Source organism: Mustelus asterias, chromosome 9 (genome assembly GCF_964213995.1).
Source record: "Mustelus asterias chromosome 9, sMusAst1.hap1.1, whole genome shotgun sequence".
Taxonomy (NCBI): Eukaryota; Metazoa; Chordata; class Chondrichthyes; order Carcharhiniformes; family Triakidae; genus Mustelus; species Mustelus asterias.
The window spans coordinates 6,890,759-6,918,328 of NC_135809.1; the positions used below are offsets into that span (position 1 = coordinate 6,890,759).

Sequence of the window (27,570 nt, forward strand, 5' to 3'; positions counted from 1 at the left end):
GAGTGATGTAAAACACAAAGAGTTGGAGATAATAGTTAGATATCTGGGCGGCACGGTAGCACGGTGGTTAGCACTGCTGCTTCACAGCTCCAGGGTCCTGGGTTCGATTCCTGGCTTGGGTCACTGTCTGTGTGGAGTTTGCACATTCTCCTCGTGTCTGCGTGGGTTTCCTCCGGGTGCTCCGGTTTCCTCCCACAGTCCAAAGATGTGCGGGTTAGGTTGATTGGCTATGCTAAAATTGCCCTTAGTGTCCTGGGATGTGTAGGTTAGAGGAATTAGTGGGTAAATATGTAGGGATATGGGGGTAGGGCCTGGGTGGGATTGTGGTCGGTGCAGACTCGATGGGCTGAATGGCCTCTTTCTGTGCTGTAGGGTTTCTAAGATTTCTAAGATTCTAAGATAGTCTGATGGAATCTATAAGTTGGTGACAATTATAGAAACCATATTCTGCTTTGACATGGCTTTTTGTCCAGTAAAAGTTATTTGATGTTTCAGATCTGTGGCAGTCTCTGTAACGATGGTCCAGAACAGTCCAGATCCCTAGACCCGTATCCCACTCCCACGTTCAATCCAAACCTCCTCTATTGGCTTCCAGGCCCCAACAATGGGCACTGCGTAGAGCAGCACACTGTCACTGTTTCGTGTTGTGTGACTCTTGAATCTACTTCCCCATTCCACTTTCACTAACTCTGCCTGCGTACTCTTGTCTTCACTTTTACCCGATTGTTTAAGACACAAGTTTCAGACCCGTTTTTCCCCGGGGAGGCAGTGGCGTGGCAGCAATCTCACTGAACTAGTAATCCAGAGGCCCTGGCTCTGCATTCAAATGGTGAAATTGAAATTTAGTTAATAATTCTGGAATTGTAAAGCTAGCCCCCGTGATGGTGACCATGAAACCATCATCGATTGTTGTAAAAAACCGTCTGGTTCACTAATGGGAAGGAAATGCTAACCCAGTCTGGCCTACCTGTGACTCCAGAGCCACAGCAATGTGGGTGACATTTAACTGCCCCTCTGAAACGGCCGAGCAAGACACTGAGTTCAAAGGCAATTGGGGATGGGCAATCATGGAATGGGCAATCGGGGATGGCCCGGCCAGCAACGCTCAAATCCCATGAAAAAAATAAAAGAAAAATAATGCCACCTTTCTTAATGAAAGGCTAAAGGGGCTTGGACTGCTGCCTCACAGCGCCAGGGACCCGGGTTCGATTCCCAGCTTGGGTCACTGTTTGTGTGGAGTTTACACGTTCTCCCCGTGTCTGCGTGGGTTTTCTCCGGGCGCTCCAGTTTCTTCCCACAGTCCAAAGATGTGTGGGTTAGGTGGATTGGCCGTGCTAAATTGCCCCTTAGTGTCAGGGGGACTAGCTAGGGTAAATGCATGGGGTTATGGGGATAGAGCCTGGATGGGATTGTGCTCGGTGCAGACTCGATGGGCCGAATGGCCTCCTTCTGCACTGTAGGGATTCTATGATTTTATAAACCTCCATGTGAATCAGTAAACACAGGCAGAGAGTGATTGGGAGATTAGCAGATGCTGTCTTATCGTGGAGACATTGAATTTTTCTCAAGTCCTCTTCTTTCGTACAGGATATTAAAGCTTTCTTAAAATGGTAATGTAATAGGAAGCGTCTGTTTGTGCTGACTGAGGGATGATGCGTTGTCTCATTCTCTTCTTTGTTTTACTGCAGGGATCCTGAGCCTGCCTGAGAGTCTGAATCTGAACAGGGAGATGGGCAAGTCGGAGGGAACCCCGATGTATAGTCAGTCCGAGCTCCGAGCTATCGAGCAGTCTTTACTGGTAACTCGTGTGGGGAGCATTGCTGAACTCAGTAAGGAAAGAATTTAATCATTCAAGCGTTTCCATCGTTCCGCACCGTTCCAGCACACTGCACAAGTGTGTAAACAATGCTTTAATTTCTGAGACTTTATTAATGCGAACATGCCTTTCATGCATCGAGCCTCCGATTTCAGAGTTTGAGTTGTATTTGTCACTAGCACGGTGTCAGAAAATATCACCGTCGTACTGTTCAAACATTGAATTCATCATAGAATCCTGACAGTGCAGAAGGAGGCCATTCGGCCCACCGTGTCTGCACTGACTCTTACCCAGGCCCTATCCCCATAACCTCACGTATTTACCCCACTAATTCCCCTAACCCAATATATCTTGGGATACTAAGGGGCAATTTAGCCTGGCCAATCCACCTAAGCTACACATCTTTGGACTGCGGGAGGAAACCGGAGCACCCGGAGGAAACCCACTCAGACACGGGGAGAATGTGCAAACTCCACACAGACAGTGACCCAAGCCGGGAATCGAACCCGGATCCCTGGCGCTGTGAGGCAGCAGTGCTAACCCACTGTGCTACCGTGCCGCCCCATCCTCAGTGTTTCTCCTGTTGGTGTGAAGGAGAACGCTTTACAGCAAAATTGCCCTCAAATCGTTTCGGGGGCAACTTGATAACACACTGGGAGTAGCAGCAAAGTGTCACTGGGCTATTAATCCAGAGGTGCATGTTCTGGGGACAGGTGTTCAAATCCCATTGATGCTGCTAGGTTTCGTTAATAAATCTGAAATAAAAAGCTGGACTCTTTCATAATCATTGTGAAGCATTGTCATAATAACCTACCTGATTCATTAACGCTCTTTAGGAGAAGAAATTTGACCCACCTGTGACTCCAGACCCACAGCAATGTGGTTGATCCTTAACTGCCCTCTGAACTAGCCAAGCGAGACTCTCAGTTGTAGACAACTCACCAGCACCTTCTCAAGGGCAATTAGGGATGGGCAATAAACGCTGACCTAGCCAGCGACGCCACATCCCAAATACAAATTTTAAAAAACACTTGAGGAGAGAGCAAGGCATTTCTGGATTAGTACGGGTTAAGTTATCTTTGATTCATTGCCAAGTGCAAGGACTGCAAGAGTAAATGGGATTGATGCTGACTCAGCCAGGATTTATTAACAAACTGACTTTAAATTCCTCCAGCTGTCCCCTAGTGGTGGACAGATTCAAAGGGCTGAATGGCCTCCTCCTGTTCCTACTTTCCTGAGAACCAATCATGTCGTTGGCGGCACAGTGGTTAGTGGTGACACGGTGGCACAGTGGGTTAGCACTGCTGCCTCACAGCGCCAGGGACCCGGGTTCGATTCCCGGCTTGGGTCACTGTCGATGTGGAGTTTGCACATTCCCCCCGTGTCTGCATGAGTTTCCTCCGGGTGCTCCGGTTTCCTCCCACACTCCAAAGATGTGCGGGTTAGGTTGATTGGCCATGCTAAATTGACCCTTAGTGTCAGGGGATTAGCAGGCTAAACATGTGAGATTACAGGAATAGGGTCTGGACGGGATTGTGGTTGGTACAGACTCGATGGGCTGAATGACCTCCTTCTGTACTGTAGGGATTCTATGAATTCTATTCTCTGTCGCTCAGGGTTGGGAGCAATGCTCCAAATGATCTGGACTTAAATATCAGGGTGACTTTGAAATTCTCTGATGGCATTGTGGAGTTATGTGGAGCATAACACTGGGTAGGATTGTGAAGGGAAGTTATATCCAGGCTGGTCAACCCGACAGTTAGACGCTGGATTAATTTGAATGGGAAATTGTAAAATGCTGCATTTTTGGTGTGAGATTAAAGAGAAGGAAAATGCATTAAACTGTGAAACTTCCAAAGGAAAGGAACAGCCAAAGTACACAAATGTTGCAAAGTGGAAACTAGTTGATGAAGTTTAAAAAAAGTTTAAAAGAGTAAGAGGTGATTTGTAGAGTCATACAGCGCAGAACAGGCCCTTCAGCCCATCGAGTCTGCACCTACAATAACTATCATTAAAGGCGCGCTAATCCCATTTTCCTGCGCTTGTCCCATATCCCTGAATGTTATGATTGAAAGACATAATATCCTGAAGGTTCTTGGCAGGGTCAATGTGGAGAGGATGTTTCCTCTTGTGGGAGAATCTAGAAGAGGGGTCACTGTTTAAAAATAAAGGGTCACTCATTTAAAACTGAGATGAGGTGAGGTTTTTTTCTCTCTGAGAGTCATGAGTTTTTGAAATTCTCTTCCTGAGAAGGTGGTGGAAGTACGCGTTGAATATTTCTGAGGCAGAGTCATAGAGGTTTACAGCATGGAAACAGGCCCTTCGGCCCAACTTGTCCATGCTGCCCTTTTTTTAAAAACCCTAACATAGTCCCAATTGCCCGCATTTGGCCCATATCCCTCTATACCCATCTCACCCATGTAACTGTCTAAACGCTTTTTAAAAGACAAAATTGTCCCCGCCTCTATTACTACCTCTGGAGCTTGTTCCAGACACTCACCACCCTCTGTGTGAAAAAACTGCCCGTCTGGACCCTTTTGTATCTCTCCCCTCTCACCTTAAACCTATGCCCTCTAGTTTTAGACTCTCCTACTTTTGGGAAAAGATATTGACTATCTAGCTGATCTGTGCCCCTCATTATTTTATAGACCTCTATAAGATCACCCCTCAGCCTTCTACTCTCCAGAGAAAAAAGTCCCAGTCTATCCAGCCTCTCCTTATAACTCAAACCAACAAGTCCCGGTAGCATCCTAGTAAATCTCTTCTGCACTCTTTCTAGTTTAAGAATATCCTTTCTATAATAGGACGGCCAGAACTGTACAGAGTATTCCAAGTGTGGCCTTATCAATGCCTTGTACAACTTCAACAAGACGTCCCAACTCCTGCATTCAATGTTCTGACCAGAGGTGAATAGATTCTTGGTAAGTGATAGGTTATCGGGGTAGGCGGGTGCAGATATGAGGTTAGTATCAGATCAGCCATGGTCTGATTAAATGGCAGAACAGGCTCAAGGGGCTGAATAGGATTCTGCACGTTCTCCCCATGCCTGTGTGGGTTCCTCTGGGTGCTCCAGTTTCATCCCACAGTCCAAAGATGTGCGGGTTAGATGGATTGGCCATGCTAAAATGACTCTTGGTGTCAGGGGGATTAGCAGGGTAAATATGTGGGGTTATGGGAATAGGGCTTGGGTGGGATTGTGGTCGGTGCAGACTCGATGGGTCAAATAACCTCCTTCTGTACTGTAACGATTCTATGATCTACTGTTCCTAATTCAAATGTTTGTAAAAATCCAAGGTTTTATAAATAGGGCCACAGACTTGAAAAGCAAAAGGGTAATGTTAAGACAACATAATGTAATGGACACGTAATGTACAGACAACCGATTATGTCTCAATTATGGAAAGTCCAGTTCTGGGTGCCTTTAGGAAGATTTTTTTATTTTTTGAAAGAACAAAGAAAATGACAGCACAGGAACAGGCTCTTCGGCCCTCCAAGCCTGCACCGACCATGGGATGTGGGCATTGCTGGCAAGGCCAACTTCTGTTGCCCATCCCTAACTGCCCTTAAACTGAGCTGCTTGCCACACCATTTCAGAGAGCACTGAAGAGTCGGCCACAAGTCGGTTAACAGGGTCTTTTGAGACCTCAAGGGGTGGTTAATCCCTGCCATTTTGTGAGTTGTCCCAGGCCCAGGCAAGGGGCTGATACTTGTAATAAGTCTTCGGAGGTAGAAGTCCCTTCGCCAAAGTCCCTTCATTTACAAACTCTGACAGCAGTACACAGAGTGCTCGCAGTCAGCAGTCTACCTCCGGGAGTGCCAGAGGAACTGACACTCTTGGTTAAATACAAGGCAAAGACTCCCTGATTGGCCCATCAATTGGATCCTTAATCAGCGAGTTCATACTCCAATAGGCCAACCTCAAAGGCTGATTGAAATCATCACATACTCAGGATCACGGAGTCTTGGCCAACAGCGGAACCTGTGATTTTTCGGTGGTGATGGTGGAATCTTGGCGGGACAATGGTTGCTTCCAGGCAGATGAGGATCCTTCAGAAAGAGGACTTGTGTTGCCTTTAAGCAGACATGAAGGAAGCAGCAGGAAACCGCCCGATGGACTCCCTTCCTTCGTTATATTACTCACTGAAGTTGCAAGTAATAGCAATGGAAGAGAAAAGTGCCAAACCACAACTCGGGAAGAAATGAGCACAGGAGCTGTCCCGAGGCTGATCACTCGCACTTTAGGAAGGATGTCAAGGCCATGGAGAAAGCAAGGCCATCTCTCAAACCAGCCTCCCATCCATTGACTCTGTCTACACTTCCCGCTGCCTCAGAAAAGCAGCCATAATAGTCTAGGACCCCACGCACCCCGGACATTCTCTCTTCCACCTTCTTTCGTCGGGAAAAAGATACAAAAGTCTGAGGACACGTACCAGCCGTTTCAAGAACAGCTTCTTCCCTGCTGCCGTCAGACTTTTGAGTTGATAAGTTGATCTTTCTCTACACCCTAGCTATGAGTGTAACACTACATTCTGCACTCTCTCCTTTCCTTCTCTATGTACGGTATGCTTTGTCTGTATAGCACGCAAGAATCAATACTTTTCACTATGTTAATACATGTGACAATAATAAATCAAATCAAGGTGCAGAAGAGATTTACTGAGTCGAATGGAGGGATGAGGGGGTTTAGATTTGAGGAATGATTGTGATTGTTCTCATTTGACAAAATCATTAAATGTTTTGATCAAGCAATTAGGAGAAATTGATTTCCACTAATTGGTGTCATAGAGTCATAGAGGTTTACAGCATGGAAACAGGCCCTTCGGCCCAACTTGTCCATGCCGCCCTTTTTTTAAACCCCTAAGCTAATCCCAATTGCCCGCATTTGGCCCATATCCCTCTATACCCATCGTACCCAAGTAACTGTCTAAATGCTTTTTAAAAGACAAAATTGTACCCACCTCTACTACTACCTCTGGCAACTTGTTCCAGACACTCACCACCCTCTGTGTGAAAAAACTGCCCCTCTGGACACTTTTGTATCTCTCACCTTAAACCTATGCCCTCTAGTTTTAGAATTCCCCTACCTTTGGTGAGTCTGTGACTCAAGGGCATAAACTGCCGAGAGAGGGGGAGAGAATTTGATTCACAGGAGGGTTGTTGGGATGTGGAATTTGCAGCCAAAACAGGAGTAGAAACATGAGCAGCTTTTACAAGGAGAGTTGGTAAGTCTGTATGAATGATTGTCTGTAGGGTCAGAGATTGGGACTGTATCACTTTCTGAAAGCTGGCAGAGGCACGGAGGACTGAATGGCCTCTTTCTGTGCTGTAACATTGGGAAGAGGTGCAGCTAATGTACACACCGCGACAATCATCAATGAGGTGTTTGATCAATTCATCTGACTGGTGATGTTCGAAGGAAGAATGTTGACCAGGACACCAGCAACTTCCTTCTAATTGTGCCACGGGATTGTTTAACTTCCACTTGAACCCAGGGCAGCGGCAATGTTCAGCGTTCTGCGGCCCTCCCTCATTACTCATTCCCGTGTAGTTAGAGACACAGCTCGCTAGCCCAGAGTACCTCATGCTGAGTGAAGCTGGTATCATGGTGTAGATATATCTAAACGTTACAGCATCAAATAGATTTCTTCCCATGCCCCTCACATACAGACTGTTAATGAGGGCCCCAATTTCACTCAGTGAGTTAATTTGAAGCCCACTGCTCACTTCACAAGGCTGCCTGTGAGTCTGTCACACGCAGGCTCTTGTTGCTTCATTTGAGGTGTTCTTGGCTTCCCACCTCCAGTGGTCTTTGTGAAAAAGAAGTCACCCTTTCCCTGACGTTGGTGATTAGAAAGTGTTTTGCGCACTCGATTCACAGCCGCTGTTCCCGTTTCCACGCTCGTCACCTCTGCACAAGCGAAAAGGAACTGCTGGAAAATGATAGCAATTCTTCAGTAACTTCTTGGCCAGCGAGTCTCACTCTGTTGGAAGGAGACAGTTAAACTCCTTGCTGAACCTTGGCAGATTCTAACTTTGAGTAAACCCAACTGAACCTCCTCCCTTCAAAATAGATACAAAAGGTGAGCCAAGTCCCTCATTATTCCACTGAATCATCTATCTCCCAGTGTTTGTTTATCTGTGTCTCCATCGCAATGCTTCATTAAACTCCTCTTCCTTTAACCAGTTCAGTGTCGTTTAGGATGAGTGAATTAAGCAGCTGTGGTCATTCCGTTGTGTTAACCACTTTCTTCAGCATTGCGATGTATCTGGTCTATAATTGCTCTGTCGCTGTGGAACTGGATCGATTAGCCTAACACCCAACTGCTTCAACTTCATCTCAATCTTCTGAAACTGTCCCACCCTGTGGTCTCCCTCTCACCCCTGTCTCTTCCCCACCCCCCCCCCCCCCCCCCCCCCCCCGACCCTATCTCCCCCCTCACCCCGTCTCCCTGTGGCCCTCTCGCCTCCGCCCCTGTCTCCCTCCCTCGCACCCTGTCTCTCCCCCCTCGCCCCTATCTCCCCCCTCGCCCCGTCTCCCTGTGGCCCGGCCTGCCCCCCACCCCCCGGCCCTTGTCTTCCTGTGCACCTGTCGTCATCCCCCCACCCCCCGTCTCTCTCTCTCCCCCTCGCCCCTATCTCCCCCTCCCCCTTGCCCCTATCTCCCCCTTGCCCCATCTGCCTGTGCCACAATGCAGACAGGTGTCTATCATTCACTGAGCCAATCCCGAAACTTGGATGAACTCTGCATTACCCATGAGTGTATAATCGCAGTGTCCCCCCCTGACCCAGCAACCAGCAGGCATGATTTTCACAAGAGTGTTACAAGTGACATGTGCCTTTTGTTTGTGACTGCACTCGGAGTATGGTGTCCAGTTTTGGTCTCCCTATACTTAAGGTAGGAAATACTCACCTGAGAGCAAATGCAGCAAGGGTTGAGTGGACTGGGCGGGGCTGAGTGGATTCTCCTGTGATGAGAGGCTCAGTAAATTGGGTCTTTACTCTCTGGAGTTTAGAAGAATGAGAGAGAATCTCATTGAAGCACGCCAGGGTCTGAGTCGGTTCGATAGAGTAGGTGCTGAGAGCTTGTTTCCCCGGCTAGGGAATCGAGAGGGAATCTAGGGGAGGGATGACGGGCACGGTTCAGGTTAAGGAGGCGACTATTTAGAATTGAAGAGAAATTTGTTCACACAGCGAGTTGCAAATCTTTGGGATTCTCGGTCAACAGGTATATTTAATAAATCGGAGAGTTGGAAGGAAATCAAAGGAATCTGGTGGGGAAGTGGCGTTAAGGTGGAATATTAGCCGTGACCATATTAAATGGCAAGCAGGCTTGAGGAGCAATGAGGGAGACCCGATCCTTTGTAATTTGTAAACTGTAATAAGTCTTCGGAGGCAGAAATCCTTTCACCACAATCCCTTTATTTACAAACTCTAACAGCAGTGCACAGAGTGCCAGCAGTCAACCTTCGGGGGTGCCAGAGGAACTGACACTCCTGGTTAAATGCAAGGAAAAGACTCCCTGATTGGCCCATCGATTGGATCCTTAATCAGAAGTTCATACTCCAATAGGCCAACCTCAATGGCCTGATTGAAGTCATTACAGAATACTTACCTGCGTGTACCCAGAATTTCACTGTGCATTGTGTTCTTGTGAGTTCACCAGCTGCAGCTAAGTATGGCAGGACTGATGAAGTTATGCAAGCTTTAACACTATCTCCCAGTCCTGTCGCCATCTGTTGTTTATCTGCCCCCCAGCCTCCAACCCTGTAAATCGTTGCAGAGCGTCCTTGACACAGTTTTGATGGTCGTCATCACATGACTGCTGCTTGTTTGGCTGTTGCTTTAAAAAGTGTCTTGTTTTACTGAATGCCAAGGTTAACGCTTCCAAAATGTTATGGAAGAAAAAGGCGTCTGTAAATGCTTTTAACAAATGCACTTCATAAATACAAACTTCTGTTTTAAAAACATTAGATTATTAAATAGACCGCTCTCTTAACATGGTGAGTGAAGGCTCGTGAATAGCAAGGTCTTCCAATGTTCTGTAGTTGTTCTCTGCTCCAGGGACTGTAAGCCCAGTTTATGGAATCTCTTCTCATGATCTAACCCTGGGGGTCTTGGTGGGGTCCTGGCAGCTTTCTGGTATATCTGTGATATGTTCCTTCCAAGGTCGACACTAAGCCTAAGGTGTAGTCTCCAGAGTTGTGTACAGTTCTCCAATATAGACCTAACCAGAGCTTTGTATAGATTCACAGAACATCCTTTCCTTTATATTCTGGCTCTCCAGTTATGAAGGCTAACGTTTTGAATATTGTTGTACCTGTCCAGATGATCCTGTAGATAATGAATCCTTACATCTCTTGGGACCGCCACTGTTTCTGGCTTTCCACCATTTAAATAATACACACATTTATCCCTTTTGATCCAAAATATTGTATTCTGGATAGCCAGTTGGCAAAGGACAATATTGGAGTGAGTCTTAACATTTATTTACGGAATGAAACATTGCAAACATATACCTCCTAACCCAACCTAATGACTCTCTGAGAGAAGAAATTCCTCCTCGCCTCCATCTTAAACGGGAGATCCCTTATTTTGAAACTGCCCCCCCCCCCCCAGTTCCAGACTCCCCCACAAGGGGAAACATCCTTGGAGCATCCACCCTATCAAACCCCCTCAGAATCTTGTATGTTTCAATAAGATCACCTCTCATTCTTCTAAACTCCAGTGAATAACGTCCCAATCTGCTCAACCAGATGTTAGAGGTAGGTTCTTTACTCAGAGAGTAGTAAGGGCGTGGAATGCCCTGCCTGCAGCAGTGGTGGACTCGTCAACGTTGAGAGCGTTCAAGTGGTTATTGGATAAACATGTGGATGATATTGGAATAGTGTAGATTAGAGGGGCGTTAGATTGGTACCACTGGTCGGCGCAACATCGAGGGCCGAAGGGCCTGTACTGCGCTGTTATGTTCTATGTTCTAATCCTCATTAAACAAACCCTCCACCACAGGAATCAGGCGAGTGAATCTTCTCTGAACTGCTCCCAATGCAAGTGTATCCCTCTTTAATAAGGCGACCAAAACTGTGACCTCATCAATAACTAATATCAAAAGAAAGAACCTAGCAACAGGAGTGGACCATTCGGCCCATCGAGCCTGGTCCACCATTCAGCTAGACCATGGCTGATCATCTACCTCAACACCACTTTCCCACACTATCTCCATATCCTTGGACACCATTAATCTCCAGACATTACCAATCACTGTCTTGAATGTGCTCAGAGACTGAGCTTCCTCTGGGATAGAGAACACCCTCTGGATGAAGAAACCTCTGCTCATCTGAGTGTTAAATGACGGACCCTTCATTCTGAGACTGTGCCCCTCCCCATTTATTCTAGATACCAACTCCTCTTCAAAAGCTGATGGAGACATTCTTCCTGCATCTACCCTGCTGGGCCCTGTCAGAATTTTGTACACTTCATTGAGATCACCTCTCATTCTTCTAAACTTGAGAGAACAGGGGCCCAGTCTGCTCAATCTCTCCTCATTGGCATCCCAGGAATCAGTCTGCTGAACTTCTGTTCCACCCTCTCTGTGGCAAATATATCCTTCCTTATGTTGGGGAGCCAAGGCTTCACCCGCTATTCCAGATGCGGGCTCACAAAGTTTTATATAACTGGAGCAAGATTACGGCAAAGATAAGGAAAGACACCCCCCCCCCCCCCCCCCCCCCCAAACTCTGGTGTTCAAAATCATCCACTTCTCACAGCTGTGTCTAATCACTGAATACATCTTTAAATTCCATTAACTAAAGGACCCCGGATCTAAGTTTGATATTTGAATTTTTTTCAGCAGAATGATCAATGCATTCTGAGCTGTTAAATGGCAAATTAACTTTAACACAAATAAATGTGAGGGAAAAGTCGTAACATCATAGAGTCATAGAGGTTGACAGCATGGGAACAGTCCCTTCGGCCCAACCTGTCCATGCCGCCCAGTTTTTAACCACTAAGCTAGTTCCAATTGCCCGCGTTTGGCCCATATCCCTCTCTATCCATCTTAACCATGCAACTGTCTAAACGTATATACCCGCCTCTACTACTATCCCTGGCAGCTTGTTCCAGACACTCGCCACCCTCTGTGTGAAAAAATTGCCCCTCTGGACCCTTTTGTATCTCTCCCCTCTCACCTTAAACCTATGCCCTCTAATTTTAAACTCACCTGCACCTTAGCAAATAAGAAACTGAATTGTGTAGAAGATGTAAAGGGATCAAGACTGAGGGATGCAGATGAAGTCAGCAAGCAGTAAAAATTGCTGACAGAGCACTGGGAGTTGTCTTTTTTTGTGTGGGCACCACTGGCAAGTCCAGCATTTGTTGCCCATCTTTAGTTGCTCTTGAACTGAATGTCTCACTTGGACAATTTCAGAGTCAAGAGTCAGACACATTGTTGTGGCTCTGGAGTCACATGTAGGCCAGACCAGGTAAGGACGGCAGATTTCCTTCCCTAAAGACATTAGTGAACCAGATGGGTTTTTACAAAGATCGATGATAGTTTTGTGGTCACCCTTACTGATCTAGCTTTATATTCCAGATTTTATTAACTTAATTTAAATTCCACCAGCTGCTGTGGTGGGATTTGAACCCATGTCCCCAGAGTATTAGCCTGGGTCATCTGGATTACTAGTCCAATGATATTCCCACTACACCTTCTTGGGTGTAGAATTGAAAAGTAACAAAATGATGCTAAGCTCGTACAGAAACTGGCCCGGCTGTATTAACAGAGCTAACAGAGCTGGGCACATTCTGTTCTCCATGATATAAAAAATATAGCAGAATGGGGAAAAAAAGTTACAAAAAAATTGGTAGCCGAATTGAGAGACTGCAGCTTTGGGAGAGATTAAACCGGTTGGTGCGTTTTCCTTCAGAAAATGGAAGATGTGGAGATGACCAGATTGCAATCTTTAAAATGATGAATGTATCGGACAAGGTGGCTGTGAGAAATGTTGCCACTGGTGGGAGAATCTAAAACAAGAGGCCATAGGTGCAAGATAGTTACTAATAAATAAATTCAACAGAACATTTTGGAGAAATTCCTTTCCCCAGAAAGTGATTAGAATGTGGAACTCTCTGCCACGGGAAGCGATCGAGACACATAGCTTAGATGTTATCAGAAGGAAATCCGAAGTCCTGCGAGGAGAAATAGTTCTTTGTCTCTGTCTCTCCCTCTCTCTGGAGGCTGCTGTTTGGGACCTGCGAGGAGAACTAGGTCTCCCTCTCTCCAGAGGAGTTGTGGAGACTCGAGGATCAGCAGCCCAAATACAAGCTTATAAACCTGTGTGGCTAACTGATTTTGAAGAGGGGTTGAAATCTGGAGGAGGAACATTTCTTGAATTAGAACTAATAGAGATAGGTTAGCAGTTAAGAATTGTAACTTGTCATGTTTACTTATGTCAATTGGTAAAAGTTAAACCAATTCATTTGTTATCGTTAAACTTTATTGTTAAATAAAGTTTATTTGATAAAAGCTTTCTAGTGTGTCAATAGAATCGCACCTGGAGTGAAATATCTTATCCTCCCACTAATGCCAAAATAGAAAAACTGTTGGGTTCTGGTCAAACTTCATAACTCATAATGGATCCTCAACAAGACCTTGGTGTCCTCGTGCATCAGTCGCTGTAAGTAAGCGTGCAGGTACAGCAGGCAGTAAAGAAGGCAAATGGTATGTTGGCCTTCATAGCGAGAGGATTTGAGTATAGGGATAGGGATGTTTTGCTGCAATTGTATAGGGTGTTGGTGAGGCCACATCTGGGATATTGTGTACAGTTTTGTTGTCCTTATCTGAGGAAGGATGCCCTTGCTAAAGAGGGAGTACAGCGAAGGTTTACCCGGCTGATTCATGGTTTGGCAGGTCTCATATCAGGAGAGACTAAGTCGGTTAGGATTATATTCATTGGAGTTTAGAAGAGTGAGAGGGGATCGCATGGAAACTTATAAAATTCTAACAGGGTTAGACAGGGTAGATTCAGAAAGAATGTTCCCAATGGTGGGGGAGCCCAGAGCTAGGGGTCATAGTCTGAGGATAAGGGGTAAACGTTTTAGAACTGAGGGGAGGAGAAATTTCTTCACCCAGAGGGTGGTGAATGTGGAATTTACCACCACAGAATGTAGTTGAGGCCCAAACATTGTGTGATTTCAAGAAGAAATTAGATATAGCTCTAGGAGCTAAAGGGATCAAGGGATATGGGGGGAAAGGCAGGATCAGGATATTGAATTCGATGATCAGCCAGGATCGTAATGAATGGCAGAGCAGGCTCGATGGGCCGAATGGCCTACTCCTGCTTCTAGTTTCTATAACATACTTTGGGGTTTCTGATCAAGTTGTCGCAATGTTGTAAAAACCCAAACTGCTTCACAAATGCCCTTCAGGAAAGCAAACTTACTCGGTCTGGACTATACGCGACTCCAGTCTCACAGTGATGTGGTTGATTCTTAACTGACCTCTGAATTGGCACTAGCAATCCACTCAGCTAAATCAGCGGCCCCAGGAAGAAGACAGCTCAACCTCACCACCACCTTCTCAGGGCACTAGGGATGCGTAATGCCAGTGACACTCACAGCCCCAGGATAGATTCAACCCCTCAAGTTACCACTGTGTGATTTGTGTGTTTGATCTGTGACTCACCATCCCCACACTCTGTATTTGATGGTGTGATAAATGCCTTTAATTACCGGTTTGTATTATCGGCGAACATCTGTGAGAATTTAAACTGTCGGCTGCCAGATTGTGCATATGTTTTAGGGATTGAAACATCTGTAAACCATTGAGATACAGGCCAGGATTCTGGGCAGAATATTCTGAAAATAGACTTTGTGGGGAGGAGATGATAGGTGCTCTGGCCCTTGGTGAGAAACAAGTTAACCCCTGAAACCACAGTCCACACCTCGGGTTCGCACGAGGGGCAGAGTCCTATATGTCCTTCCCACAGAACAAATCTCACTCACTGTTGTTGTATCACCATCCAGCACTTCCCCACACCTGCTTCTTTTTATTTCTCTCTCCTGTTTGCTATTTCATTTGTCAATCAACAGATTTTTACAATAGGACAGGAGGCCCTCAGGCCTGTCTGTCTAAAAACTATCTCCTTGTTCTCCTGTTCCTCTACCCTGACCCATGAATTTCTAATTTATTATTTTTCTGCATATCAATTTAACATTGTTGAAAAGAGAGATGTGTCGCTGAAGCTTTTTGTCTTGCACTCATCAGGCCAAACACAAGAGGACTAGCCTTGTGGTTAAATAAAAAGGGCGGCATGGACAAAGGGCCTGTTTCCATGCTGTAAACCTCTATGACTCTATAATACCAAATTTCAAACAACTGCTTTTAAATTGTGATAGTTAAAAATGTGACATTTTTGTATTGGTCTTGATGAGTACAAGATGGAAAACTTCAGCAACATGTCTCTTTTTTTCAGCAATATTGAATCAGAGTTTTTATTTAATGACAATAATGAAACAAGCTTACAGTTGGGAAGAGAAAGTATTCAGAAGCCAAAATGAGGAACAGAAAGAATATTATTCTGTTTCAGATGATTCTTTATTCCATTGACTGTTATTGTAACCCCCGCTGACTGTGACTGGGATCTCCAGTTAATGGACTATAATATCCTGTTGGTGCCTCTTTGAACCAGGAGACCGAGTAACAACATCCTGTTCGCTTACAGAAGCCATAACTGAGGCGCTGATAATACAGGGCAGGAGTTTCCCTCTGTTGTGGTGAGGTGGGGATCAGGCGCCCACTCTGTGTGAGGAATCAGTCTGTGATTTTCCCTGAAATGGCTAATTGATGGTCAGAAGATGTTGCTGTTAATGATGCGGGTGCTTCCTTGTAGCTGGAAGGTCAATAGGCAGAACTAGGAGCAGGATCAGGCCACTCGGCCCCTACTATTCAATACCATCATGGCTGATCTCATCTTGCCCCCATCTCCACTTTCCCATCTGTTCTTCAAACCCATTACTAATTTAAAAATATCTCCATCTCCTCCTTACATTTACTCAATGTCCAGACATCCACCATACACTGGGGGAGTGAATTCCACAGATTCAGAGGGTTGTGAATCTTTGGAATTCTCTACCCCAGGGGCCTGTGGGAACTCGGTCACTGAGTGTGTTTAAAACAGAGATTTCTAAATACCATTGACATAAAGAGATAGTGCGGAGAAAAAGCCATTGAAGTGGATGATCAGCCCATGATAGTATTGAAGGTGGAACAGGCTCGACTGGCCAACGGGCTGAATGGCCTACTCCTTTCCTGTGTGGATTGTTTCTTCAGCAGGAACTCTTCAAATGCAGACAATAAAAATATAACAAAACTTACTCCACCTTATAAATCAAAGAAAGGGTTTAATAAAGAAACTTCATTACTCCAAACTCGAGGCCTCACCCTGGGCCAATCCAAGTCTCACACAATTCCCAACAGGTTCTTATTTATAGTGAGTCAGCTGACCATCACATCATTCTGTAATTGGTTCCATGGTTTACTGGGTCAGCTGACCCTTACAGCTTGTTACCATTGGTCACATTACATCCAATACAAAGTTGTCACCGTTTACATTCTAACATGGATAGGAGTGTTAGATGGGCTGAAGGTTTCCTGCTTCGGCTAAACATATTAATCTACCGTGCGACTTCTTTTTTGGCTGATGGTTTTGGACGTGTGAGGTTGAATTCACCTCTCGATCTGCTCCACAGGTGACCTGGTTTCCCGGGCAATGCACCATCTGCAGCCACTGAAGTGGATCCAGTGTGGGAACGGCACTCCTGTCCATTATAAACAGGGGCCACTGCACTGGGAGTCTGAGGCACTCTACACACTCTGCTACTTCATGCACTGTCCACAGATGGAGTGGGAAAACCCGAATGTGGAGCCGTCTAAAGTCAACCTGACCACAGAGAGGTACTGAGCGCGGCTGGGGAGCACTCTGGCACCACTAACATCAGTTTCACTCACAACAGCCAGCTAATACATGATCTCACTTTCCTTTGCAAATCCACCCAGCCCTGTTGTAACTAAAGACTGCCTCAGTAAGTTTAATAGTGTCTAATCTGACGGAGCCGCGAATGTTACTGGGTGGGCAGTCAGTGTTCTGATCGTTTGCCAGGTCCTGGATCTGATCGGGGGAAGGGACTGAACCAGTACAGAGAGGTGAGCCGGAGAGATCGCTGCTGCATCGTACACTGATATCAATCCAGCTGCCTCACCCTGTCAGCCCCAGTCAGTCCTCTCCCTCATGCTGTTACCAGTCACTGGAGGAACAGAATGCTAAGGCACCGATAGAAACAAAGGTTGATTTTTAGAATCCCTACAGTGCAGAAGGAGGCCATTCGGCCCATCGAGCCTGCACCGACCACAATCCCACCCAGGCCCTATTCCCGTAACCCCACATATTTACCCTGCTAATCCCCTAAGGTTAATCCACCTAACCCGCACATCTTTGGAGTGTGGGAGGAAACCCACACAGACACGGGGAGAATGTGCAGACTCCGCACAGACAGTGACCCGAGCCAGGAATGGAACCAGCTCCCTGGCGCTGTGAGGAAGCAGTGCTAACCCACTGTGCCACCGTGCCGCCCATATTGCCTGTGAATGTTTGGTTTTGAGTGGCTTATACATGCTAGTGTTTTCAGTTTAAGTTGAGAATCGTGCATCAGCTAAAACTTGTTTGGACTGAGGTCCAAATTAAAACACCCAACTTTGTAAAGTGTCGAAAATATGAAAGGGATCAGACCTCTCAGGTGGCAAATCAGTTCTGAGCGACTGACCTGCGTCAGTTAATTGGCCTTTCCGTTCACTAAGAATCTCGGCTGGGTGAGTCCCACTCCTATCCCAGTCAGAAGGTTAGAAAGTCTCACTCCAGAGACTTCAGCAGATAATCCATACAGACACTGGCGGTGCAGTACTGAGGGAGTGCTACACTGCCAGAGGTGCCATCTCTCTGGTGAGTCATGAAAGAAGGGCTCTGTCTGCCATCCCAGGTGGGTGTGAAAAGCCCTCGAGACTATTGGAAGAGGAGCGGGGAGTTATTCTTGTCTCGTGGCCAACATTCATCTAACCCAAAATCAGGTTAACTGGTCATTCACCACATTTACTATTTGTTGGATCTTTCTATGTAGTTGCCCACACTGTAAAAGTTCTTTATTGGATGTGAGCACTGTGGGATATGTGACTGTGGGCTGTCTGATTGTCAGACTGTGTCAGAGTGTTTGTGTGATAAGTTTGAGTGAGGTTTCACACAGTAAGGCTGTGCTGTCACCTACAGGCCGTTCCTGGTACAGCCACCGTTGATGGAGTGGATCCGAGTGGCTGTGGCCCATGCCGAGCACCGCAGGAGTTTCTCGATTGACAGCGATGATGTTCGACAAGCTGCCCGGCTCCTGCTTCCTGGAGTCGATTGTGAACCTCGCCAGTTAAAGTATGACTGTACCTTCAAACTCAACTAACAATCAACATTCCAATTCTAACGTCCCAATCCCAACGGCCCCATCCCAATGCCCCAATCCCAACAGTCCAATCCCAGTGCCCCAATCCCAATGCCCCGATCCCAACATTCCAATCTCAATGCTCCAATCCCAACATCCCAATCCCAATGGCCCCATCCCAACAGTCCAATCCCAGTGCCCCAATCCCAACATTCCGATCCCAACATTCCGATCCCAACACCCCGATCCCAACGATCCAATCCCAACGCCCCGATCCCAACACCCCAATCCCAATTATCCAATCCCAACATCCTGATCCCAACACCCCAATCCCAACGATCAAATCCCATCGCCCCGATCCCAACACCCCAATCCCAACGATCCAATCCCAACATCCTGATCCCAAGGCCCCAAATCTAACCCTGCAGAACTACAGACCTGTTAGTCTGACATCAGTAATTAGGAAGTAGCTTGAATCTAGAATAAAGGTTTTGATTGTTGGAAACTTAGAAAATAATGGTGGGATCGGACAGAGTCAACATGGATCTTTGAAAGGATAAATCACTTTTGACAAAACCTTTGGAGCTTTTTGAGGATGAAACTAACAAAATAGATGAGGGGGAACTAGAGGATTGGGATTTTCAGATGACTTTCGAAAGGTCTTGCACAAGAGGTTATTAAACAAAATTAGGGTGAGATTGGGGTAATATACTGGCATGGATTGGATTGGTTAATGGACAGAAACAGTGAGTAGGAATAAATGGGTCATTCCCACATTGGCAGGCTGTGACTGGTGAGGTACTACAGTGATCAGTGCTTGGATCCCAGATGTTCACAATCTATACCAGTGATTTGGATGTGTGGACCAAATGTAATATTTCCAAGTTTGCTGATGGCACCAAACAGAGTAGGAATGTGAGTTGTGAGGAAGATGGAAAGAGACATCAAGGGGATTCAGACTGGCGTTGAATGGGCAAGAACAAGGGCGGCATGGTAGCACAGTGGTTAGCACTGCTGCTTCACAGCTCCAGGGACCTGGGTTCGATTCCCGGCTTGGGTCACTGTCTGTGTGGAGTTTGATCATTCTCCACGTGTCTGCGTGGGTTTCCTCCGGGTGCTCCGGTTCCCTCCCACAGTCCAAAGATGTGCAGGTTAGGTTGATTGGTCATGCTAAAATTGCCCCTTAGTGTCCTGAGATGCGTAGGTTAGAGAGATTAGTGGGTAGAATATGTAGGGATATGGCGGTAGGGCCTGGGTGGGATTGTGGTCGGTGCAGACTCGATGGGCCGAATGGCCTCTTTCTGCACTGTAGGTTTCTATGATTTCTATGATGATGTGAAAAATGTGAATCCATTTTGGTAAGAAAAGCAGAAACGCAGAGTATTTCTTAAATAGTGAGAGATTGGGAAGTGTTCAGGTCCAAATGGACCTGAGTCTCCATGTTCATGAATCACTGAAAGTTAACATGGAGTTGCAGCAAACAATTAGAAAGACAAATGATGCCTTAGTCTTTATTACAAGAGGGTTTGAGTGCAGGAGTGAAGGTGTCTTGCTGCAGTTGTACAGAGCCATGGGGAGACCACACCTGGTGTATTGTGTGCAGTTTTGATCTCCTTACCTAAGGAAGGATATACTTGCCATAGAGAGAGTGCAATGAAGGTTCAACAGACTGATCCCTGGGATGGTGGGATTGCCTATGAGGAGAGATTGAGGAGACTGGGCCTGTACTCTCTAAAATTTGGAAGGAGAGATGATCTCATTGAATTCTTACCAGGCTCGAGAGGGTGGATGCATCAAGGATGTTTCCTCTGGCTGGGGGTAGGGGTGTCTAGAATCAGGGGACATAGTCTCAGAATTGGGCCATCTAAGTCAGGGACGAGGAAGAGTTTCTTCACTCAGAGGGTGGGGAACCTTCAGAATTCTCTGCGTCAGAGGGTTGTGGAGGCTCAGCCGCTGAGTATAAACAGAGAGATCAAAGAAAGCAAGGCAGTGGGAAGAGGGTTCCACTGAACACAGAGGGAATTGGGGAGCAAGCATGAGGGAGAAGCAGGGAAGGAGACAGAAGAGAGTGAATTCAGACCAGAAGGGTGGAGTGAGAAAATGGAGAGAAAGATTTAAAGGAAAAACAGACACACAGAGGCAGAAGGGACAGAGGCAACAGAAAAGAAGGAAAGAAAACAGATATTCTTGTCAATGGAGTATTTGGGATATGGTGGAAGCTGCTACGATTGTAGTTATTGCTGTTCCTAAGGGCAGTGAGAGTCACACACACGCCAGATGGGGAGGGATTTTGTGGGTGTTTCTACAACCAACTCCCAAATTACTGGAATTATTGCACTAAACTTCACAATGTGCTTTAGTGGGACTTGAACAGATGACCTCTGGGTTCCTGGTCCGATATTACAAAGCTGGCGTTACCGTTCCCCTCATGAATTGGCTTCTTTGTCTCTCACAGAGCCGATGACTGCTTCTGTGCCTCTCTAAAGCTGGATGCAGCAGCGACTGAGGGCAAGTTTCGCCAGGGACTGGGATTCCGCATGTTAAACTGTGGCAGGACCGACCTGGTCAATCAGGCCATTAACCTCCTGGGACCTGACGGCATCAACACCAGAAGTGAGCAGGTAAGCACTGTGAGCTGCAGCGTGTCAGAGCAGAGGTTAGTTATTGTAAAAACAGAGTGTGCTGCGGATGCTGGGATCTGAAACAGAAAATGCTGGAAAACCTCGAGGGTCATCCAGACTCGAAACGTTGGCTCTATTCTCTCTCCACAGATGCTGTCAAACCTGCTGAGATTTTCCAGCATTTTCTATCCGAGATTAGCTATTGTTCATTAGAAGCTGTTTGAACCACTGGTTGATAAATATAATTGGCCCCTAGGTTGCTGTGACTTGCATCTCTGACTGTCATTATTCATATCCCTTGAAAGTGTCTTTCATTAATCCAGTGAATTAGCTCTGTTTACAATGTTCACTCAGAATGATTGCCAGTCTTTCTGGCAGAACAATAAAACTAAATCAAATTAACTGAGGGATAAATCAAAAGGGACAGCCCCCCAAATAGAAGGGAACCGTCCGAAACAAAAGACAAAGTAGAAAGGAAAATTAAAATATCAAACTAAAATGTGATTAAAGGGGTTGATAATGCACCCCAGCCCCTGCGGTGCCCAGCGGGCACGGAAGGCTTCAACAGTGCCCTCGGACACCGCTTGCTCTCTCTTCAGGGACACCTAGCCACGAATGTAACCGCAGTAGAGGGGCAGGCAATCAGGAAGGAGAATCCCCTTGGTCGCCCCCTGCCTGGACCTGTTTATGACAAGTTTAGCCAGACCCAGGAGCAGGTTCACGAGGAGCTCCTCAGCCTTCCCCTCTGCACCGGGTGTCCGTAGATCAGGAGCGTGGGTTTGAAGTGCAAACAAAACATCAGCAAATTTTGTCCTTCATTGCTAGAGGGATGGAGTTTAAAAACAGTGAGGTTATGTTGCAGCTGTATAAGGTGCTGGTGAGGCCACACCTGGAGTACTGTGTACAGTTTTGGTCTCCTTACTTGAGAAAGGATATACTGGCACTGGAGGGGGTGCAGAGGAGATTCACTAGGTTGATTCCGGAGTTGAGAGGGTTGGCTTATGAGGAGAGACTGAGTAGACTGGGGCTATACTCATTGGAATTCAGAAGAATGAGGGGAGATCTTATAGAAACATCTAAGATTATGAAGGGAATAGGTAAGATAGAAGCAGGGAAGTTGTTCCCACTGGTGGGTGAAACTAGAACTAGGGGGCATAGCCTCAAAATAAGGGGAAGCAGATTTAGGACTGAGTTGAGGAGGAACTTCTTCACATAAAGGGTTGTGAATCTGTAGAATTCCCTGCCCAGTGAAGCCGTTGAGGCTACCTCGTTGAATGTTTTTAAGGCGAGGATAGATACGTTTTTGAACAGTAAAGGAATTAAGGGTTATGGTGAGCGGGCGGGTAAGTGGACCTGAGTCCACGAAAAGATCAGCCATGATCTTATTGAATGGCAGAGCAGGCTCGAGGGGCCAGATGGCCTTCTCCTGCTCCTAGTTCTTATGTTGTTATGTTCTTAAAAGGTTTTTAAGGTAACTAAGGAGTGCAGCCTATGACATTCAACGTAGACATGGTTCATGGACTCCACAAGATTGCAAAAAGGGCAGGTTTCTTGGGAGCCCATGAACTGGTGTAACCTCCGATTGTACGGAACGCACCACCGTCTTAGAATGATTGCCATGATCATAGAGTCACAGAATATAAAATTATTTCTAATAGCTACCAACTACAGCCAATTTAAGATAATCAGTCGAGTTTGTAATGTGCTTGCTGGAAGCGGCAGACTCAGCGGCAGACTGTTCTGTGCAAACAGAAGGAATATGTCCAAACCTCGCACCTTTTTCCAGTTACCCAGAAGTTCGGGGAGCCTACCCTGTTGCTTTATCCACGGAACACCTTGGCAATGAGAGTCAACTTGCTAACCAATCGGAAGCCTTTTCTCCTGTGGTATAAGTTGTTGTGATGGTTTGCAGTGGGTAAAATGTAACACTACATTCTGCACCCTCTCCTTTCTTTCTCTATGAACGGTATGCTTTGTCTGTATAGCGCGCAAGAAACAATACTTTTCACTGTATGCTAATACATGTGACAATAATAAATCAAATCAAATTAAAACACAAGGGACAGGGGTAATGTATCGAGATGGATAGAAAACCAGTTGATAGACAGGAAACAAAGAGTTGGAGTAAGTGGGTCTTTTTCCAAATGGCAGGCAGTGACTAATGGGGTAACACAGGCATCAGTGCTGGAACCCCAGCTATTCACTATATTAATGATCTGGATGAGGGAACTAAATGTATTAACTCCAAATTTGCAGATGTTACAAAGTTGGGCGGGAGGGTGAGCTGTGAGGAGGGTGATTTAGACAGGCTGAGTGAGTGGGCATCTGCATGGCAGATGCGGTATAATGTGGATAAACGTGAGGTTATTGTTCCAGATGTTGCTATTGTGTCCCGTTTTTGCTGCTGGAATCTTTAACAATAACTCTCTTGGGTTGGAAGTTTGAAACTCGCCAATTACGGGTTCCAGTTGTTTGAGAGCTTTTAACAGCAGATAACGTGAGGGAGTTGATGGGTGTTTCAGCATTCGGTTTGTGTGAAAGGTTATTGTAAAGCTGACTGTTGCACCATCTGTAAATGAGTGTTTAATACACAGGGTCTGAGTCCGCTGATGTATGCCTGTGCCAGAGGAGATGAGGCCATGGTCCAGATGTTGCTGGATGCTGGAGCAGATGTCAACTGTGAGGTAATGAGAACAAGTGACGCGACTTGCATTTATATGGCGCCTTTCCTGACTGCCGTATGTCTCGTTATAGCCAATGAGTAATCTTTGAAGTGCAGTTGTTGTTGTAATGGGGGTAACACTTGCACAGCAAGCTCCCACACACAGCAGCGTGAGAATAAAATAACCCGTTGTTGCAATGTTGACTGAGGAATAAAAACAGGCCAGGAACGACCCTGCCCTGAGACACAACAACACTGAAATCTTTCACATTCACCTGGGAGGGAAAGCACGGGGGCCCTGGTTTGACATCTCATCCGAAATAAACAGTCCCCCCAACAATGCAGCCCCTCCCCGCAATACTGCCCACGTGTTGTTAATGTGCTCTCAAGCACATTGGGAAGTTTGACAAAACAGAAGGGTCCATGTAAATGAAGGTTGCTGATTGGTTGGTAATTCCTTAGCATAGATATAGACACAACAGGTGCAGGAGGAGGCCATTCGGCCCCTCAAGCCTGCTCCACCATTCAATATGATTATAGCTGATCGTGCGCTTTCAGTCTCCCACTTTCTCTCCATATCCCTTGATCACTTTAGTCACAAGGGCCAAGTCCAGCTCCCTCTTGAACATATCTAACGAGCTGGCCCCAACAGCTTTCTGTGGTAGAGAATTCCACAGGTTCACAACTCTTTGAGTGAAGAAGTTCTTCCTCATCTCAATCCTGAATGGCTTACCACTTATTCTTAGGCCGTGCCCCCTAATTCTGGACTTCCCCAACATCAGGAACATTCTTCCCGCATCTAGCCTGTCCAGTCCCATCAGGATTTATATATTTCTATGAAATCCCCTCTCACTCTCCTAAATTCCAGAGGGTACAGGCCCAGGATCCAGTCTCTCTTCATATGTCAGAATCATAAAGAAAGAAACTGCTCCAAATTTCAGAAATGCTTCTCAAACACCGGGTCAGTGACCTGCCGAGAAGCCCTAATAATTGGCATGTGCTGGGCCAAACATCGGGATTGATTAATTGACGTTATTATTCGAGGTTCTGATAGTCAGATTCAGCCTTTCCCTCGGATCTGCTGTATTATTGAAGATGTGTTCTGTCACTTGTAGCGATTTTACACACAGTTATTGTGTCCCCGGTCAGCCCGTGTGTGCCCCCCGGTCAGCCCGTGTGTGCCCCCCGGTCAGCCCGTGTGTGCCCCCCGGTCAGCCCGTGTGTGCCCCCCGGTCAGCCCGTGTGTGCCCCCCGGTCAGCCCGTGTGTGCCCCCCGGTCAGCCCGTGTGTGCCCCCCGGTCAGCCCGTGTGTGCCCCCCGGTCAGCCCGTGTGTGCCCCCCGGTCAGCCCGTGTGTGCCCCCCGGTCAGCCCGTGTGTGCCCCCCGGTCAGCCCGTGTGTGCCCCCCGGTCAGCCCGTGTGCAATCTGGCTGCTATGGAACATTGCAGTGTAAGATGGAGGCCATTCAGCCCACCATGCTGGTTCTTGAAGAAAGCAAGCCTCTCATTTATACAGCACCTTTCCCGACCAATGGGATGTCCTGAAGCACTGTGTGGGCAGTGAAGGATTTTTGAAGTGTAGTCACTGTTGTTATAAAGAACAAGCAAAATGACAGCTCAGGAACCGGCCCTTCGGCCCTCCAAGCCTGCACCGACCATGCTGCCCGACTTAACTAAAACCCCCTACCCTTCCGGGGACCATATCCCTCTATTCTCATCCTATTCATGTATTTGTCCAGACACCTCTTAATAATCACTATCGTATCCGCAGCGTGTTCCAGACACCCACCCTCCTCTGTGTAAATAAACTTGCCTCATACATCTCCTTTAAACTTTGCCCCTCGCACCTTAAACCTATGCCCCCTAGCAATTGACTCTTCCACCCTGGGAAAAAGCTGCTGACTACCCAGAATATAATGTCAGAAAGAACTATTCAATTAGCTCAACTTCTTTTTTGCCAAAGTTCATCCGATTGCCTTTTGAAAGTTGTGCTGTCACTGTGCGGCAGGTAACATTTGACAATAGAAATCATAGAAATCATAGAAACCCTACAGTGCAGAAGGAGGCCATTCGGCCCATCGAGTCTGCACCGACCACAAATACACCTCCAAAGCTATTGATTGATGAGGGTACTGAGGATGTGCAATGGAAGTTCATCCTTTCTTCTGCTCTGCAGAGCTCCTGAACCTCTCTCCCATGTCGGGTTGTGAAATAAAGTCAGGGACGTCTATGACGGGAGCCTGTTGTCTTCATGGCCTCACACACTGAGAGTTAAAATCCGAGCCTTTGGGATTCCTGCTGTTTTGTGCATGCGATGGAGTGATTGGTGTAACCTCTGACTGACTGACAGCCCGTTTTGTGTCCCTCAGGTCCCCAGCCCATCACACAAATACCCATCCATCCCCGCGGAGACACGGCACTGGACTGCCCTGACGCTGGCCGTGCTACATGGACACATAGCAGCAGTCCAGGTAATTCCGGGCGCTTCGTCAATGCAATGTCTTGGTCTCTAAACTGCATGAGGCAATCGCTGATCAGTAACGAAATCCCCTGTCACCACCAGAGATAAACCCCCAGCCCCAAGATTGTGTCTTGTCCCCACAGCCTCTCAAACCCAACCTCCGACACCCTCCCCATCCCTGAGCCCCTCCCCTGTGCCATAGCCCCTCCCTCATTCCATAGCCCCTTCCCGTCCTGGAGCCCCTCCCCCACTCTCAACCCCCTCCCCGTTCTGGAGCCCAGCCCTTGTATCTGAGACCCTCCCCCATCCCGGAGTCCCACCCCCTGAGCCCCTCCCTGTCCCCAACCCCCTCCTCATCTCTGAGCCCCTCCCTATCCCTGAGCCCCTCCCCCTGTGCCTGACCCTTTCCTGGTACCTTTTTCTCCCCCCACCATGCCCTGGGAGTTTATGCAGTTACTGATGGAATAACTTCCAGAACATTGCGGGGTGTTGGAATACTGACACAATGGCTGAAAGCTTTACTCGCTTTCTGTTTCCCGCAGGTGAAAGGATGCGTAAGTACCGAGCAGTTGATAAGCCACCCCCATCCAGTCCCCCCAATCCTGAGTTATGTCCGGCTAACAATATTCTCCTCTTGTGTACAGTTGCTGCTCGATGCCAGAGCGAATGTGGAAGGCTCTGTTGGACAAGGTGGTGAGAATTACTCTGAGACACCCTTACAGCTGGCAGCTGCAGCTGGTGAGTGTTGTTCCTTTGTTTAAGAAGGGTAGCAAGAATAATCCAGGTAATTACAGGCCGGTGAGCCTTACATCAGTGGTAGGGAAATTATTGGAGAGGATTCTTTGAGACAGGATTTATTCCCACTTGGAAATAAGTGGACGTATTAGTGAGAGGCAACATGGTTTTGTGAAGGGGAGGTCGTGTCTCACAAACGTGATCGAGTTTTTCGAGGAAGTGACGAAGATGATTGATGAGGGTCGGGCAGTGAATGTCGTCTATGTGGACTTCAGTAAGACTTTTTTTATACTTTTCCAATTCAATCAAATCAAGTCTAATTCAGAGTCTCAACAAGTTGAGACAGTTCCGACTCAGGCTGACAAGACAGGGTATGCAATCCTCTACTCTGTCTTGGGCCTGATCTACATGAGCCAAGCTGATTGGAGTAGGCAGAGAATTCCTCCACCAAGGCTTGATCTCATTTGCATCTTAGCCAAAAGGCCGAGATACCGCTTTTAAAAATTGCTTCATATGAACCATATGAAGCTCATGGCTGACTGGTGCAGAAGGTGAAGTCGCATGGGATCAGAGGTGAGCTGGCAAACTGGCTCGGTCAAAGAAGACAGAGGGTAGCAGTGGAAGGGTGCGTTTCTGAATGGAGGGCTGTGACAAGTGGTGTTCCTCAAGGGTCAGTGCTGGGACCTTTGCTGTTTGTAATATATATAAATGATTTGCAGGAAGATGTAACTGGTTTGATTAGTAAGTTTGCGGACGACACAAAGGTTGGTGGATTTGCAGATAGCAATGAGGACCATCAGAGG

At 46.8% G+C, this 27,570-nt stretch overlaps 2 protein-coding genes across 2 annotated transcripts in view; both read left to right on the forward strand.

Moving 5' to 3' along the window:
* Window positions 1-4,993, forward strand: part of ric8b (RIC8 guanine nucleotide exchange factor B) — a 470,590-nt gene extending 465,597 nt beyond the window's left edge. Inside the window, exon 11 of the transcript XR_013498701.1 lies at window positions 4,971-4,993. The gene's annotated coding sequence lies outside the window, so the exon portion shown is untranslated. The remainder of the gene's footprint in view (window positions 1-4,970) is intronic.
* Window positions 1-27,570, forward strand: part of btbd11b (BTB (POZ) domain containing 11b) — a 135,029-nt gene that overhangs the window by 88,649 nt on the left and 18,810 nt on the right. The window contains exons 2-8 of the mRNA XM_078219592.1: window positions 1,689-1,829; window positions 16,562-16,766; window positions 18,130-18,282; window positions 20,745-20,910; window positions 23,505-23,594; window positions 25,941-26,042; window positions 26,677-26,770. Of these exons, the coding sequence (XP_078075718.1) occupies window positions 1,689-1,829; window positions 16,562-16,766; window positions 18,130-18,282; window positions 20,745-20,910; window positions 23,505-23,594; window positions 25,941-26,042; window positions 26,677-26,770 (951 nt within the window). The remainder of the gene's footprint in view (window positions 1-1,688; window positions 1,830-16,561; window positions 16,767-18,129; window positions 18,283-20,744; window positions 20,911-23,504; window positions 23,595-25,940; window positions 26,043-26,676; window positions 26,771-27,570) is intronic.